The sequence below is a fragment of the Drosophila ficusphila genome, unplaced genomic scaffold, assembly GCF_018152265.1.
Source record: "Drosophila ficusphila isolate 14025-0441.05 unplaced genomic scaffold, ASM1815226v1 contig_436, whole genome shotgun sequence".
Lineage (NCBI taxonomy): Eukaryota > Metazoa > Arthropoda > Insecta > Diptera > Drosophilidae > Drosophila > Drosophila ficusphila.
The window spans coordinates 1-15991 of record NW_025064352.1 but is presented as its reverse complement, the minus strand read 5'-3'; the positions used below and the strand labels follow the sequence as shown (position 1 = coordinate 15991).

At 41.6% G+C, this 15991-nt stretch overlaps 5 protein-coding genes and 1 pseudogene across 7 annotated transcripts; 5 read left to right on the top strand and 1 right to left on the bottom strand.

Annotated features, from left to right (window-relative positions):
* Nucleotides 1-316: 316 nt before the first annotated feature.
* LOC108098211 (cytochrome b5-related protein) lies at nucleotides 317-2238 on the bottom strand. Its single transcript, XM_017200977.2, has 3 exons — nucleotides 1726-2238; nucleotides 957-1339; nucleotides 317-884 (listed from the first exon to the last, which is right to left on the bottom strand). Exons 1-3 carry the CDS (start codon nucleotides 2137-2139, stop codon nucleotides 371-373), a joined length of 1311 nt encoding a protein of 436 aa, XP_017056466.2. The 5' UTR covers nucleotides 2140-2238; the 3' UTR covers nucleotides 317-370.
* Nucleotides 2239-3003: 765 nt separating this feature from the next.
* Nucleotides 3004-5497, top strand: LOC108098289 (cytochrome b5-related protein). 3 transcript variants are annotated; one of them, XM_017201098.2, is made up of 5 exons: nucleotides 3004-3124; nucleotides 3187-3299; nucleotides 3366-3696; nucleotides 3835-4217; nucleotides 4282-5497. In XM_017201098.2, the coding sequence occupies exons 2-5, from the start codon at nucleotides 3202-3204 to the stop codon at nucleotides 4793-4795; spliced, it is 1326 nt and encodes a 441-aa protein (XP_017056587.1). In that variant the 5' UTR covers nucleotides 3004-3124; nucleotides 3187-3201; the 3' UTR covers nucleotides 4796-5497. The 3 variants fall into 3 exon arrangements, with proteins under 3 accessions (XP_017056587.1, XP_017056586.1, XP_017056585.1); XM_017201097.2 differs by having other exon boundaries at nucleotides 3171-3299; XM_017201096.2 differs by having other exon boundaries at nucleotides 3178-3299; nucleotides 4282-5496.
* A 106-nt stretch (nucleotides 5498-5603) lies between these two features.
* On the top strand, nucleotides 5604-7295 carry LOC108098181 (annotated as a pseudogene).
* Nucleotides 7296-8074: 779 nt separating this feature from the next.
* LOC108098175 (UDP-glucosyltransferase 2-like) lies at nucleotides 8075-9738 on the top strand. The gene has a single exon (XM_017200908.2). The coding sequence runs from the start codon at nucleotides 8112-8114 to the stop codon at nucleotides 9681-9683; it is 1572 nt and encodes a 523-aa protein (XP_017056397.1). The 5' UTR covers nucleotides 8075-8111; the 3' UTR covers nucleotides 9684-9738.
* Nucleotides 9739-11917: 2179 nt separating this feature from the next.
* LOC108098172 (UDP-glucosyltransferase 2-like) lies at nucleotides 11918-13511 on the top strand. The gene has a single exon (XM_043208397.1). It carries the CDS (start codon nucleotides 11940-11942, stop codon nucleotides 13509-13511), a length of 1572 nt encoding a protein of 523 aa, XP_043064332.1. The 5' UTR covers nucleotides 11918-11939.
* Nucleotides 13512-14015: 504 nt separating this feature from the next.
* LOC108098179 (UDP-glucosyltransferase 2) lies at nucleotides 14016-15924 on the top strand. The gene is made up of 2 exons (XM_017200912.1): nucleotides 14016-14727; nucleotides 14795-15924. The coding sequence occupies exons 1-2, from the start codon at nucleotides 14030-14032 to the stop codon at nucleotides 15732-15734; spliced, it is 1638 nt and encodes a 545-aa protein (XP_017056401.1). The 5' UTR covers nucleotides 14016-14029; the 3' UTR covers nucleotides 15735-15924.
* Nucleotides 15925-15991: the final 67 nt, after the last annotated feature.

Here is a 15991-nt window from a genome sequence, read left to right as displayed (position 1 = left end):
TCAATGGGAGCTTGATTTTACCAAGATAAGGTCAGAAAGGCAAACGCTGCTTGTTTGGAATTTTTTTGGAAATGCGATAAGTGGGTCTTATCGAATTTTTCTGAAAAAATCCCCTAATTGTTTCGGGCGCACCTGGTTAGGTCATTTGCAAAATCCGTTATAATTTTAAAAGAGATAAGAATCTTTTCATTTAACAAAAACATTGAAGTTATGACGATAGAGGTGTACCAATCCAAAATCTGACATAATTAAGAAAATTTATGGACGTTCAAGTACTGGTTTAAGGACATTTTCCGAAAAATAAAAACATTAAGAATATGTGTACAAATAAAATTATAAGGATACATTTATTTACTTAGAAAAACTAAACCTATTTCCCGGCACCAGGAGCCCTTGGATTGGGTTCGGTGCGCAGTAGTTGCTTGTGCTGGCCGATCATGTGCTCGATGTGATTGCATTCACGGAGATGACCCTTGAACTCGTCCAATGTCTCATACAACACCGGATAGAGAGCGGGAAGGAGTCCATGATCCAAAGTCGGGAAGAGATGGTGGAGCACATGATCGCCAAAGTGGGTGAGCACCAGGAACTGGGACCACTTGAGATCGCCGCGGTCAATGATTGTGTCCACCTGGAAGAGACCCCAATCGCGATCCTCGCGATTCGTATCGCCCTCGTGGTAGATTTCCGGATCGTGATGAGCGGCATTCAAGCCGATCACACAGAAACTGAAGCTGGCAATCGACGTCATCGCGAGCCACTGGCGGATGCAAATCCAAACACCGAGCGATCCCCCAGTTCCCAGGTAAATGGCGACTGGAATAGTGAGTGGCAGAAGATCGTGCCAGTAGAGGATGTTCGTGTGGCGCAGCGAGTAGAAAATACTGCAATATCAATCAATAAAACGATCACTGATAAGACTTCTGCTGACGTCCAGATCGCGATCACACACTCACCGAGTGCCAATCTGTATAAAGAAGGCGAGGGCATAGGCTACCGGTTCCGTGACCCACGACACATAGCGCATCAGCTTGCTCTTGATGTGCGGATTTGGTACCCAGCACAGCAGCGGCTCGAACATCGAGAGCTCCAGATCGAAGTACGAATTCGGGTAGATGTGGTGGGACAGGGCATGGGACACCCGCCACGCGGCGAAGTTCATCATACCCAGATTGAAGGCGTACATCTGCCAGTTGTCCCGACGATGGAAGTAGTTGTGGGACACAATCACCGTCCAGCAGAGGGCCACACCCGCCACGACCAAGGCCAAAAGGCTATTGTACTTGGCACTGGCAATGCCAAAGATGTAAAGCGACGCAATCAGTCCGTAATGGATCAGCTAAAATAGTTTTTGAAGAGTTATTCAATATTATCAAAGCGCAATTCATCTAACTTTATAATCATGGTTATCAAGAGTAATTAAAAATAAGAGGAATACATTTCAACATTTCTTGATAGAATTTAAAAATATTATAGTTCAAAATGTTATATTTATTCTTTTTATAGAAATATAGAAACCATTTCACTATAATACGTTTCCTTATCACCACCATGAGTTCCATGAGTTGCTGCGACACGTGAAATATTAGATTAGTTTTCATTTGGGTTCTTATAAGTGTGGTTGGCTCCGAATTAGTATGTAACTGATAAGAAAAACTTATTTGATATGAACTAAATACGGTTCACGCCCATTTCTCTAAATAATTTCATTCCCTTTATACTCACATCACTTTTTTTCTTGGGGCTCTTGTCGACAGTTCTTAGTTTCTCGCGCACTCGCTTCTTGAGGGTCTTGTAGAATCCATCCTCCTCGAGGGTCAAGGTGTAGATCCTTGGCTCGTCCGCATCCTTAACCCTGTACTTGGCAATCATCTTCTCAGGACCTGCGTTAAGATGATGTGCCTCAAAGGCCTCCGTAATATCCGTTCCCTTGGTCTCCCGAATCCAGAAAGAACCGCCAGGATGTTTGTCAATGAACTCGGTGAAGTCATAGATTCCATCGTAGATGCGCCAGAGTCCTTCGGCTCGATCGTCCTCCCGTTTGCCCTTCTGCCAGCTGTGTGTGGTAATCAAAGGCGAATTGCGATAGGTGGGAAACTTGGTGGCAATGCCACTTTTCTTCCACTCCTCGATCACCATTGTGGCGAGTCCTTTTGATCCTTGACTTCCTTGGCAGAACTCCTAGACCGAATAAGGCCCCTGCTGGCTGCGATTCCAGCTACTAACTGATAGGCACCGGCACTGGTCCGTTGATTTTATGGGCAGTGCGAATCTCGACAGATTACATAAACCGAAAATCGATTCAAATTTATAAACAAAACGTTTCCATTTTGATAAGAAGTCTACCTTATCAGTGCAGAGCCGTGGGGTACAGCTGCCGGCTCTAAAGCTGTCATATTCTCATATTCTTTTTACCGGGAGTCTACCGCTATCAGAATTTCGTTAGGTAAAATCTCTAAGTGGGTATGTTCGAGCACCACATGGTCGGTCTGGCCAGACTTCGACGGCAATAGGTCAGTGCGGTGATAATAAACACTGTTATGGCTTCGCGGCAAATTGAGGCTTCGCTTGGCTGGCGAGGGTCTAGCCGAAAGCTATCAGTTATCACCGATTGTTGGGGGTACTCATATATTTTAAAGTTCTAGAACTTTAAAGAAATACAAAATACTTTTTCTCAATGCTAATTTTGTGAAAATTGTATTATGCATCTATGGGATATATTAAATGATATATTAGAAAATATTCAAATTTAAAAAAAGTATTTAATATTGTCGTGAAGATTTGAAAGGCGAGTTGTGAACTGAAAAAATGCTTACACTGACATTTAAAAGAGGTATGTACTGAATACCATTTACATATTATTTGAAATTTCCATTTGACCCATGATAAGAAACGAGCGCCAAAGAGCGCAAAGCTTTCGATCGGAAACACTCTCGGATCAGAGCTTTACTAATTGATCGGGCGAGTATAATACGAAGACAAAAACCGAGCGACGCTCTAAATAAAAGTTTAGTAGGCGCTACGTAAACAAACTCTGCGGTTTGTCTTCACTGGGGGTGCACAAAGCGACCGGTTATTTCGTTGGCTACTAAGTTGAACTTGGGATCCAATCAGCTGGCTATCAGTAAGATACAGAGTACTTTCCTATGTTAAAAATAACATATTTCAAGCGTTTAGATCGATCAGCAAGCTAAGGAGGTGATGGCACCACATATACAGGAGGATGACTCCTGGAAGGTATCGGGAATATCAAGGACTTATCCAAGTTACCGCCAGCATCGACCCATAACAAGTGAGAGGTATTTATCTTAATAACTACGAATAGAAGTAGTAAATACAAATTAATATAATTTTTACTTGCTTAGCTGGCTGGAGGGCAAACATGCCGATGACGAGGCCGAAGGTCTTTGGCGCATTAACGATAAGCTATACGACTTGAGTGATTTTGCCTCTCGCCATCCGGGTGGCGCCTCTTGGATTGAATGCACCCGGGGCACGGATATTACAGAGCCCTTTGAGTCGCATCACATCGAGGAACGAGCTCGGGGAATGCTAAGCAAATTTGAAGTGCGACAGGCCTCAAAACCTCGTAACTACAAGTTTACGCTTAAGGAAAATGGGTTTTACATGACCCTGAAGCGGAGAGTGCGAGAAAAGCTGAAAAAGATTGATTACTCTCCAACCAAAAAAACAGAGGTATACTTAGTTTCAGAGATCAATAAGTTAGTTGTCGTTTTATAATCAGTATTTTAAACTAACTATGAAGAAAAAAAGATTTTTAGAAAGGAATCTTAAACCCCCTTAAGTTCTAACTAAATATGTTCTATCTTTCAGTTCCTGCATTTTGGCATCCTGGTATCCCTGTTCCTCTTCAGCTGGTTAGGCACTATTTTGGACTCCCTGATTTTCCAAATTCTTGCTGGTTTGTCCCTTTGCTGGGTGGCCACCTCCACACATAATTACTTTCATCAGAGGGACAATTGGCAGATGTATACTTTTAATTTGACTATGATGAACTTCCGAAATTGGAGAATATCGCATGCTATATCCCACCATGTTTATGCAAATTCGCTACATGATCTGGAAATGTCAATGTTTGAACCATTTTTATGTTGGATTCCCGATAGTCATTATGCAAGTAAAACGCAACGTTGGATATCTGTGATTATCTCACCTGTGGTCTACGTTGTCCTTTTCCAAGGACAATTTCTTATACGGTGAGTTACTAGTAAGTAAAATATTACTTCATTTTACGTATTTATGGATATACTTTCTTTACAGGTTGGCTGTCTCACTGACTAAACGCAATATTATGCATTGGGATGATCTTATTGGCTTGAGTCTGCCGATCTTTTTATATTTTTCCTCTGGTGTTGGTTTACTTCCAACTCTTGTTAGTTGGGAAATTATCGTAGCCATAGGCAGCTTTATATTTGGACTTGTTGGTTTAACAGCAGCCCATCATGATCCTCGCATTTTACACGATGGCGATGCCCAACGAAAAGATATCGATTGGGGTCTCTATCAGATAGACACGATCATAGATCGGGGAGACATCAAGTGGTCGGATCTCTTGGTGCTTACCCACTTTGGTGAACATGCCCTGCACCACTTGTTTCCCACCTTGGATCATGGAGTGCTTAAACATCTCTATCCCGAGTTGAATGCAACGATGAAAGAGTTCGATGTGGAATTGAGGGAGATCAACCACTGGCATCACATTAAGGGACAAAATCAGCAGCTTCTAAGGATAAAGAAGAATCCTTTGCCACCGGGTAGCAAAAAGATGAAATAGTGCCTGATTTTATTTAGTCAATTATTATAACTGGGGAGGGAGATGGTTAGTTTGTAAATGGGTAAGATTACCAAAGTTAATTAATTTAAAAACATAAGTAAATATTGTTTATATATTCTCTTATAAAATATTTCGTTTTAACCTAAAGAGCATATATGCTCTTATCAAAAAAGCTTCTTTTGTTTCTCTTAATCTTTTTGTTTACGTCGGTTAAAAGCTTTCTGTGCGTTTCCGGTTTTTAATGGTGTTGGTTATGATATCTTTAAAAGCAGCTGTTATGGTCAATTTAATCAGGTTTTATAGGCACTTTACTTAAATTTTAACATATTACCACACACCATTGAGGTAAGAGTTCAGCTGTTGTTGACTGATCTTGATAGTTTTGTGGTAGCAGTCACATATTAACTGTTCACTGAGTTAAATGGAGATATGAACCTAATTTTTGCTTGGTCATCATGGCAACGCGAATGTGAACTAATAGGTGTTCATTGATTTAAAAACACATGCTACATGTTTATTATAAAACAAAGAAGTTTAGAAAAAAATATGTTTTCGTTTGTTCCTTTTTTATCTTTTTTGTAACTGAATCAAAAAGTATTTTATGTATTGTTTAGGTGACATCATATGGAATATAAATGTTAAATGCACTCTTAAGCTAAGCAGCCTGATAATTAGGAATAACCATGTTAATTAAATAATTATTTTTGTAAAGAAAACATAAACCTCAAACCATCCTGTAGCTCGTTACTGCCTTCAAATAAATAGTGGGAGCTTCATTTTAAAGATTATCTTTTGGATTCGAAGTGGTTGATAAGCGAATCGGTTGACCACATTCTCCAATAAATAGCTGGCCGCGTAACCGATTCCCATCAGTTTAGTTTTATTTTTGACCGGAGAAGTTAAGCAAAAATAACAACCAAATGTCCGCGAATCGCTGCATTATTTTATGGGTACTAGCAGTAGTAGTTGCTTCTGCCCAGGGAGCCAATATTTTGGGGCTCTTCAGCAGTCATAGTCCCTCGCACTTGATAATCCACATGTCGACGGCAAAGGCTCTTGCTGAAGCAGGACACAATGTTACAGTGGTATCGATGCTGAAACCCAAGGTAACGCACAAGGACATCCATGTGATTGTGGTGCCAGTGACGAAGGAACAGGAGCTGACTCTGGAAAACCAAATGACCACTATGGCTGGGAAAAAGAACTCCATCATAAGCACAATGTATCGCCTTTTAAATGGCCTGGACGTGATGATCAATGCCCAAGCTGATCTGCTCAATGATCCAAGATTCCTTCGCATTTTCGAGACAAAATTCGATTTGATGATCTTGGGTTACTTCCTTAACGACTTTCAATTAGGAGTAGCAGCCAAACTGAAGGTTCCTGTTATTGTTGACTGGATGACAGCACCCAACCCAATAATTGATTTGTTCACTGGTAATCCCTCGGAGATCTCATATGTGCCCAACATAGGCACTGTGGCAACGCATCCCATGGGTTTACTTAAACGAGCTGAAAACCTTGGCAAACACCTTTTCATGACCTACATTTCTACCCTGCTTGAGTCCAAAGTAACCGGCATTTATGAGAAATACTACGGTGAAGATAAAAATTATCCAACATTAAATGAACTGAGAAGGAACATCTCCTTGGTATTTGTCGGCTCCCATTTGATCAGCGAAGGTCCCATTAGACCCCTGGTTCCTGCCATTGTGGAAATCGGAGGCATCCAAGTGAAGGATAAGCCGGATCCACTGCCAAAGGATATTGAAGAATTTTTTGAATAAATCAACTCAGGGAGCTGTCTTCTTATCCCTTGGCTCCAACATCAAGAGCTCCACTGTGAAGCCAGAAATTGTAGAGATAATATTCAAAGTCTTATCGGGCCTGAAGCAGAATGTTATCTGGAAATGGGAGGACTTAGAAAATACGCCAGGCAATGTCTCCAACATTCTGTATAAGAACTGGCTGCCCCAGGATGACATTTTGGCCCATCCTAACACCAAACTTTTTATCACACATGCGGGAAAAGGTGGCATCACCGAGTCCCAATACCATGGTGTTCCCATGGTGGCTTTGCCCATTTTTGGAGATCAACCCGGAAACGCTGCAGCAATGGAACAATCGGGATATGGACTGGCTCTCGATTTACTCACTATTACAGAAGATAGTTTCAGAAAGGCCATCACGGAAGTCTTGGATAGCGAAAAGTACAGACAGGCAGTTGCAAAATTCTCCTCCCTGTACAGGGATCGACCGCTTACTGCAAAACAGTCGGTGGTTTACTGGACTGAGTATATCCTGAGGCATCGTGGAGCACCCCACCTGCAGAGTCCTGCGGTGCATATGAGTTTCGTTGAGCTAAACAATTTGGATATCTACGCTCTTCTTTTTAACTATTCTGGTAGTCTTTATTTTCCTGACCAGACTAGTTTTGAAATTAGTTTGGAGCAAGCTAATGGGTAAAGCAAAAATCTCCGATGCAAAAAAGAGACAATAAATAAAAAAATAAGTTCTAAAATGTACAATTGTAGATTACCCAATTTTAATAAAATATTTATTGTATTACATACACAAACGCGTTTACTTTAAAATTTCTTTTATTTAAAAAATTACCCTGTCATCATTATATTTCGAAAATTTTATTTACGATGTGTAACCTTATCTCTCAGTTTACCGAAAACATAAGGGCAACTTAAAGAACGGTTTATCGGCTTAAAAAATTGTTTACAGCTTGTGATAAATTCTGAAGAAAACAGGAGGACATTTCTAGATTTTAACTATCAATTTATAAAATTCTCTTAACTGTTCTTTGTTAACATTAAAGGTCAAACGTACATATTCTCATAAATTAGAAAAGAGTCGAGTCAGACCTTCAAAGCAGTTAGATAAGAGTATCGTTGGGCATTTAAGAGAGTACCGATAAGCGAATCAAATCCATGATAGCTGTTGTGGGTAACCTATTTATTTGCAAAAATAACTGAAATCATGAAATAAAGTGATTGAATTCAATTAATCCTCTATCTAAACTTTTTTTATGTTCTCTTTGATTTTAATAAGTGAATCCTTTTCAAAAAACTGTTAAAAATTAGAACAAAATTAACTACCGTAAAATGTTTAACACCCCAAATAAATGGAAAGAGTCGGTTCAGATAATTCAAGAGCTTTGATAAGAGTATCATTTGGAATGGAAGGGAGCCAATCGGCTGACTTCATAATCTCATAGCATTAACTAATAAATAGCTTGCCGCGCAACCGATTCTCTTCAGTTTTCGTTTTGGTGTTCAGCGGACAGGTGCCGGAAAATTTAACTAAAATGTTTTCGGTTCGCTCCGTACTTTTGTTGCTTTTCGCCGTGGTAGCTTCCACCCAAGGAGCCAATATTTTGGGGCTCTTCAGCAGTCACAGTCCCTCCCACCTGATCATCCACATGTCGGTGGCCAAGGCTCTTGCCGAAGCAGGACATAATGTTACCGTGGTATCGATGCTGAAGCCCAAGGTAACGCACAAGGACATCCATGTGATTGTGGTGCCGATGAGGGACGATCAGGAGGAAGCTATGGAAAAGCAAATGAGCGAAATGGCAGGCGAGAAGAATTCCATATTTAGTACTATGAATCGCCTTCTGAATGGATTGGATGTGATGATAAATGCTCAGGCTGAACTGCTCTCTGACCCGAGATTCCAGCGTATTTACGATACCAAATTCGATTTGATGATTCTGGGTTACTTTATCAACGACTTCCAACTGGGAGTTGCTGCCAAGCTGAAGGTTCCTGTGATTGTCGACTGGATGCCGGCACCAGTTCCTGTAATTGATCAGTATACTGGTAATCCCTCGGAGATCTCGTATGTTCCCACTTTGGGGTCTGTTGTAACGCATCCCATGAGTTTGTTTATGCGTGTCAAGAACTTGGGCATATCACTGTTTTTCAATTACATTACCACTGCTTTTGATATCAAGCTGACCCGCATTTATAATGAAATATTCACGGAAAAAGATCAGCCAACTCTGAATGAGTTGAGAAGAAACATCTCCATGGCCTTCGTTGGCTGTCATTTGATCAGTGAGGGTCCCATAAGACCTTTGGTGCCAGCCATTGTGGAAATCGGAGGCATCCAAGTGAAGGATAAGCCGGATCCACTGCCCAAGGACATTGACCAATTTTTGAACAAGTCAACCCAGGGAGCTGTCTTTCTATCGCTTGGATCAAACATTAAAAGCTCTACGGTGAAGCCGGAAATAGTCCAGATCATCTTTAAAGTACTATCGGGACTGAAGGAGAATGTAATTTGGAAGTGGGAGGATCTGGAGAACACACCCGGCAAGGCAGCAAACATTCTCTACAAGAACTGGCTGCCACAAGATGATATCCTGGCCCATCCAAACACAAAGCTGTTCATCACGCATGCCGGAAAGGGAAGCATTACCGAATCCCAGTACCATGGTGTTCCCATGGTGGCTTTGCCTATTTTTGGGGATCAACCCGGAAACGCTGCTCTCATGGAGAAATCAGGATATGGCCTTGCTATCGATTTGCTTTCAATAACAGAAGAAAGCCTGAGGGAAACCCTTAAAGAAGTTCTGGAAAACAAAAAGTACAGTCAGGCTATTGGAAAATTCTCCGCGCTGTACAGGGATCGACCGCTAACTGCAAAACAGTCGGTGGTTTTCTGGACCGAGTATGTCCTTAGGCATCATGGAGCCCCCCACCTGCAGAGTCCTGCGGTGCATATGAGCTTCGTTGAGCTAAACAATTTGGATATCTACGCTCTTCTTTTAACTATTCTGGTAGTCTTTATTTTCCTGACCAGACTAGTTTCAAAATTGGTGTGGAGAAAGCTAATGGGCAGGGCAAAAATCTCTGAGGCGAAAAAGAGACAATAATCTATATAAAAAATGTGATTTTTAATTTAAATAAAATACCTTTTACATACACAAAGTTATGTACTTTTAAAATTCTTTCATTCAAAAAATTTAATTTATGATCCTTATTTTGTGAAAGTGTACAAAGGACATTAGTGCAACTTCGAGAACGGCTTATCTGCTTAATAATTGGTTGATAAATACACAATCGTAGCATGGGTAAATCATAGATTTATAAAATTCACATAGCTGTTTGCCTATTTTTATTTTTTAAATACAAATATGGTAGACGTATTCTCATAAAGAAAATAGCGTCGAGACAGACCTTTAAAAGTAGTTAGATAAAAGTATCGGTGGGAATTAAAGAGAGAGCCGATAAGCAAATGCGAAGGCTGATAACTGCTGTGGCTCACCTATTTATTGCAAAAATAATTGAAGGCATGAAATAAAATGTTGTACCTTTTTTTTTTTTTTTTTTTTTTTTTTTTGAGGAGGTTAAAATCCAATGCCTGAAGACACCGTCAAAAGTGCCGTCGCACTAATGGTGTGTGGGGCTTGCACCCACTAACCTATAACAATCCTCCTCCCCTGGCTGAATTCCACCCCGGAACCGAGTAAACATTACTACGGGGTGGAGCCGTTTTGTGCTGTTAGCACGCCTGGTACCCGCGTCCGGGTCCCCTGTCCTTGGCGTATGGAGACGATACGCATCGATAGTTCCACATGAGTGGAACGTCGGAAGCGATTTTGCCTGGGATCAAGCGCAATCGATTTGTCTTCTGTCTGGTTCTGTTATGAGCTATGAACTCAGGCGTCTGTTAACGTCGTCAGTTCTGGTGTCCTCCTTTGTTCCCGCTCCAGTTCTTGGAGCCTTGTCATCACAGAGTATGCGAACGCTGTCATTGCCTTCCATTTATCTCTGGAAGAGCACATATCGTGCGTGATAATTTCAGCAGATGGAGAGTGCCCAAGTACTGCCTCCAGTGTTCGTCGTTCTTCTTCGAAGCGATCGCAGTGGAAAGCAACATGTTCTGCGCTTTCGATTTCGTTGGGGCAGTTGGGACAAAATGGACTGTCTGCTAGCCGAAAACGATGAAGGTATCCGCGGAAACAGCCGTGACCGCTGATGATCTGCGTTGTGTAGTAGTCGACATCGCCGTGTCCACCTTTTATCCACTCACTTATTTGTGGTATAAGTTTATAGGTCCAGCGTCCATCATCCGATTGGTCCCACCGTTGCTGCCATTTTCGTATGGACCGCGCTCTTTCGGCCTCTTTTTGTTCGCGTGTTGGCCTCACTCCTTGCTTGCTGTACAGACGAGACAGCTCCTCTGCCAGCAGGTCGACTGGTGGCTTTCCCGCGATGACACAGATTGCATCGTTTGATACCGTTCTGTATGCGCAGCCTATTCGTAGAGCACTTTGTCTGTATATCTGTGTTATCCCTCGCAGATGGGACTTTTTGGCTCCTGCCCAGATCGGTGCTGCGTACATAGTGATGGAGTCTGCAACCGTTGACAATAATGCCCTTCGTTGCCCTTGGGGTCCTCCTACGTTGGGAAGTATTCTTGTCAAGGCTCTCGTGACCGCTGATGCCTTACCGCTTACTCCCACTAGGTGCTGCTTGAAGCTTAATCTCGTGTCGATCAGAACTCCAAGATATTTAATGGCTTCTTGGGAAACTATTTCATGACCATCAATAGCAATTATCATTTTCTCCTTTTTTCTGCGTGCACTTATCAGTACTGCTTCCGTCTTCTGTGCTGCTAGCTCTAACCCAGCGTTCCTGAGCCATCTTTGTATCCGTGATGCGGCGTCCGTGCATTTCGCCTCTAACAGGTCCAGCCTTTTGTCCACTACTACAAGCGCAATGTCGTCTGCATATCCCACGATGTTCGCCTTGTCCGGGAGTTTCAGCCTCAGTACCCCGTCGTACATAGCATTCCACAACGTTGGTCCGAGGACAGATCCTTGTGTTGTACCTTAAGTTATCCTCAAGGAATCCTACCTAAGTTTCTCTTCAATTTTTAATAAATGAATCCTTATAAAAAACTTTTAAAGGAAAGGTCTAAATTAACTGCTGTAAATTAATGGAAAGAGTCGATTCAGACTATTTAAGAGCTTTGATAAGAATATAATTTGGAATGGAAGGGAGCTACATAATTGGCTGATTTCCTAAACTCATAGCGCTAACTAATAAATAGCTGACCACACAACCGATTCTCTTCAGTTTTTGTTTTGATATTCAGCGGACAGGTGCCGAAAAGTTTTACCAAAATGTTTTCGGTTCGCTGCGTACTTTTGTTGCTTTTCGCTGTGGTGGCTTCCACCCAAGGAGCCAATATTTTGGGGCTCTTCAGCAGTCACAGTCCCTCCCACCTGATCATCCATATGTCGGTGGCCAAGGCTCTTGCCGAAGCAGGACACAATGTCACCGTGGTCTCGATGCTAAAACCCAAGGTAACGCACAAGGACATCCACGTGATTGTGGTGCCGATGAAGGACGATCAGCAGCAAGCTATGGAAAAGCATATGACCGAATTGGCAGGCCAAAAGAATTCATTATTTAGCACTATGAATCGCGTTCTGAATGAACTGGATGTGATGATCAAAGCTCAGGCTGAACTGCTTTCCGATCCAAGGTTCCAGCGCATTTACGATACCAAATTCGATTTGATGATTCTGGGATACTTTGTCAACGACTTCCAACTGGGAGTGGCTGCCAAGCTGAAGATTCCTGTTATTGTAAACTGGATGGCGGCACCTATTCCTGTAATTGATCAGTTTACGGGTAATCCCTCGGAGATCTCGTATGTGCCCACTTTGGGCACTGTTGTAACACATCCCATGAGTTTGCTTATGCGAGCGAAAAACTTGGTTAGTTCACTGTTTTTCCAGTACATAACATATGCATTTGAAAATAAGGTGACCCGCATTTATAATGAAATATTCACGGAAAAAGGTCAGCCAACTCTGAATGACTTGAAAAGGAACATATCCTTGGTCTTCGTTGGCTGCCATTTGATCAGTGAGGGTCCCATTAGACCTCTGGTTCCTGCCATTGTGGAAATTGGAGGCATCCAAGTGAAGGATAAGCCGGATCCTCTGCCCAAGGACATTGATCTGTTTCTGAATAAGTCCACCCAGGGAGCTGTATTTTTATCCCTTGGATCCAACATCAAGAGCTCAACCGTTAAACCGGAAATAGTCCAGATCATCTTTAAAGTTCTTTCTGAACTAAAAGAAAATGTTATTTGGAAGTGGGAGGATCTGGAAAATACTCCCGGCGAGGCAGCAAACATTCTCTATAAGAACTGGCTGCCACAAGATGACATCCTGGCCCATCCAAACACAAAGCTGTTCATCACGCATGCCGGAAAGGGAAGCATTACCGAATCCCAGTACCATGGTGTTCCCATGGTGGCTTTGCCCATTTTTGGGGATCAACCCGGAAACGCTGCTCTCATGGAGAAATCCGGATATGGCCTCGCTAGCGATTTGCTGTCAATAACAGAGGATAGCTTAAGGGAAACTTTAAAAGAGGTTCTGGAAAACAAGAAGTACAGCCAGGCTATTGGAAAGTTCTCCGATCTGTACAGGGATCGACCTCTAACTTCAAAGCAGTCGGCTGTGTATTGGACCGAATACGTCCTAAGACATCATGGTGCTAATCATCTGCAAAGTCCAGTGGTGCATATGAACTTCATTGAGCTAAACAATCTGGATATATACGCATTAATTTTAACATTCCTGATCCTATTTGTTCTTCTTTCTCGACTGGTTGCGAAACTAGTTTGGAACAAACTTTGGGGCAAACCGAAAGTATCAAAGAGTAAAAAGAAAAAATAAATTAAATTTATTTAGAGAACTGTATAATTTAATAAAATATTAGTATGTGCAAAAATACAAAAATTAATACTAATAATTATTCTTCCTGATTTTAAATTATAATTTAAGAGCCTTCCTTTGGTGGGAACACAATTACAAAAATCTGTGGAAAGTTACTTCCGTATATTCGTGAGTAAAATTTGGTTTCGGTTTCAAACTGACTCTTCAAACAACACCAATAAATTGATTAGAATTTTGTTTGTTGATAAGTTAGTACTTTTTAAAAGCATTTAATCATGACTTGGTGGCAGACACGCGATACTTCGCCAGACCCTAGCAATAGCGATAAACCATATAGGACGTCCCTAGTAAGATTTACACATGCTCAGTCATTGCGGAGTAGCACAAACACTAAGCCGTTATCAATTAAACTGAAAAACGTCACTCTACGTCTACATTTCAGGCATAGCTATAAAAGTTAGCACACAAATGGAAACGAAATTTAGTCAATTATTACTCGTCCATTAGGAAAGTTAACAATGATTAAATACAGCGTAATTGCGTGTTTACTTGTGATACTTCTGGGCACCGAAACCCAAATAAGCAATGGAGCCAACATTTTGGGAATTTTCGGCACGCACAGTCCTTCCCATGTGATCGTGCACATGGCAGTAATGAAAACTCTGGCCGATCGGGGTCACAACATCACGGTGGTGACCCAAATGAAGCCCAAACTGGCGGCCCATGAAAATATAACAGTTATTGTGGCGCCACCCACACCGGAACGACAAAAGTTTATAAAGGAATATATGGCCGAAACATCCAACGATAAGACTTCCATCTGGAAGACCTTTGCTAAAGCCGTTGTCCAAGCGGGTGAACAGTTCGAAGGGCAGATGGAGTTCATGGTTCATCCCAGTTTCAAGGAGCTCTACGAAATCCCACAGACGAAGTTTGATTTAGTGTTTTTGGGTTCGATGGCCAACGACTTTCAGCTAGGAATTGCTGCTAAGCTCAACTGCCCGGTTATTATAACTTGGGTGGGAGTGCCTTTGCCTTTCATGGATAGTGTTGTTGGAAATGTCAATGATCCTTCCTATGTACCCAGTTTAAATGTGGTCCTTGATGAGGGGCAGAACACCATGAATTTTAAACAAAGATTTGGAAACTTCTTCAAGCATTCCTTCTTGAGCACTATTTATTACCTATTGAACTGGAAGATGAACCAGATGTATATGTAAGTACCACAAACATAATTATCTTATATAAAGACTGTTAATTTATTATTAAACTTATTTTTTTAGACGAGCTTTTGCCAATGAATCAAGCACGGAGTTTCCAACCTATTATGAGATGAAACGTCGCATCTCCTTGCTGTTCTACAATTACCATTCTCCCAGCGAAGGACCCATTAGACCCACAGTTCCCGCGTCGATTGAAATCGGTGGAATTCAAGTGAAGGAGCAACCCGATCCACTGCCCAAGGAGCTAAAAGAGTTCCTAGATAATGCTGACGATGGAGCAATATTCTTCAGTTTGGGCACCAATGTGAATACAAATACCTTTCGACCGGACGTCGTGGATATCCTGTACAAGGTGCTGTCCAAATTGCCACAGAGAGTGGTTTGGAAATGGGAGGACCCTAAAAACAAGCCGGGCAATGCCTCTAACATATACTTTAACAACTGGCTGCCACAGGACGATATCCTGGCTCATCCTAAGACCAAATTGTTCATAACTCATGCAGGAAAGGGTGGAGTGGCGGAGGCCCAATATCATGGAGTACCAATGCTGGCAATACCAATTTTCGGAGACCAACAGGGAAATGCTGAGATCATGACAAAATCTGGCTTTGGTCGTTGGCTGGATATTGTCACATTGACGGCGGAAGAATTGGAGGAGAGTATCCATGAAGTGTTGGAGAATCCCTCATACCGCGAGACTATCGGAAAGTTTTCCAACCTCTACAGGGATCGTCCTTTAACGGCCCGTCAATCGGTTGTCTACTGGACCGAATACGTTTTGCGACATCGGGGAGCCTTTCATCTACAAAGTCCTCTCATTCACATGGATTTCGTATCCAGAAATAATCTTGATGTCCATGTAGTGGTTCTCATTGTCAGTCTGGTCCTCTTCTACATTTTCATAGTGATATTTAAAATTTTATTTCGCAAAATTATCAATGTTGTGCATGGCCACAGTTATCAATCGAAAGCCCCGCGCAACAAGCTTAAAGATAATTAATCGTAGAGCCTTCTTATCTATGCGTATAAGTAATATCAGTTAGTATTATGAAATACAAATAGGAAATCTATGCGTAGGTTGCGTATTAATACATAATAAATATTATAAATTAAATACTTTACTCTTACTGCCTTAAAAAAATAATCGAAAGCCTGAGAGGAATACTAATAAAGATAAAAGCTTTGCCAGAAAGCATGACTGTTAAATTGAGCATTCATTGAAATTGATTGTGTATAAACATACTCTACACATTATAT

Bases quoted from the DNA above. Each gene is read 5' to 3' on its own strand.
- LOC108098211 (XM_017200977.2), bottom strand. From the start codon at position 2,139: ATGGTGATCGAGGAGTGGAAGAAAAGTGGCATTGCCACCAAGTTTCCC. The intron at 1,340-1,725 runs GTGAGTATAAAG...AAACTATTTTAG, and splicing joins GCCCCAAGAAAAAAAGTGAT to CTGATCCATTACGGACTGAT. The intron at 885-956 runs GTGAGTGTGTGA...TTGATATTGCAG, and splicing joins TTTATACAGATTGGCACTCG to TATTTTCTACTCGCTGCGCC.
- LOC108098289 (XM_017201098.2), top strand. From the start codon at position 3,202: ATGGCACCACATATACAGGAGGATGACTCCTGGAAGGTATCGGGAATA. The intron at 3,300-3,365 runs GTATTTATCTTA...TTACTTGCTTAG, and splicing joins CGACCCATAACAAGTGAGAG to CTGGCTGGAGGGCAAACATG. The intron at 4,218-4,281 runs GTGAGTTACTAG...CTTTCTTTACAG, and splicing joins CAAGGACAATTTCTTATACG to GTTGGCTGTCTCACTGACTA.
- LOC108098175 (XM_017200908.2), top strand. From the start codon at position 8,112: ATGTTTTCGGTTCGCTCCGTACTTTTGTTGCTTTTCGCCGTGGTAGCT.
- LOC108098172 (XM_043208397.1), top strand. From the start codon at position 11,940: ATGTTTTCGGTTCGCTGCGTACTTTTGTTGCTTTTCGCTGTGGTGGCT.
- LOC108098179 (XM_017200912.1), top strand. From the start codon at position 14,030: ATGATTAAATACAGCGTAATTGCGTGTTTACTTGTGATACTTCTGGGC. The intron at 14,728-14,794 runs GTAAGTACCACA...TTATTTTTTTAG, and splicing joins AAGATGAACCAGATGTATAT to ACGAGCTTTTGCCAATGAAT.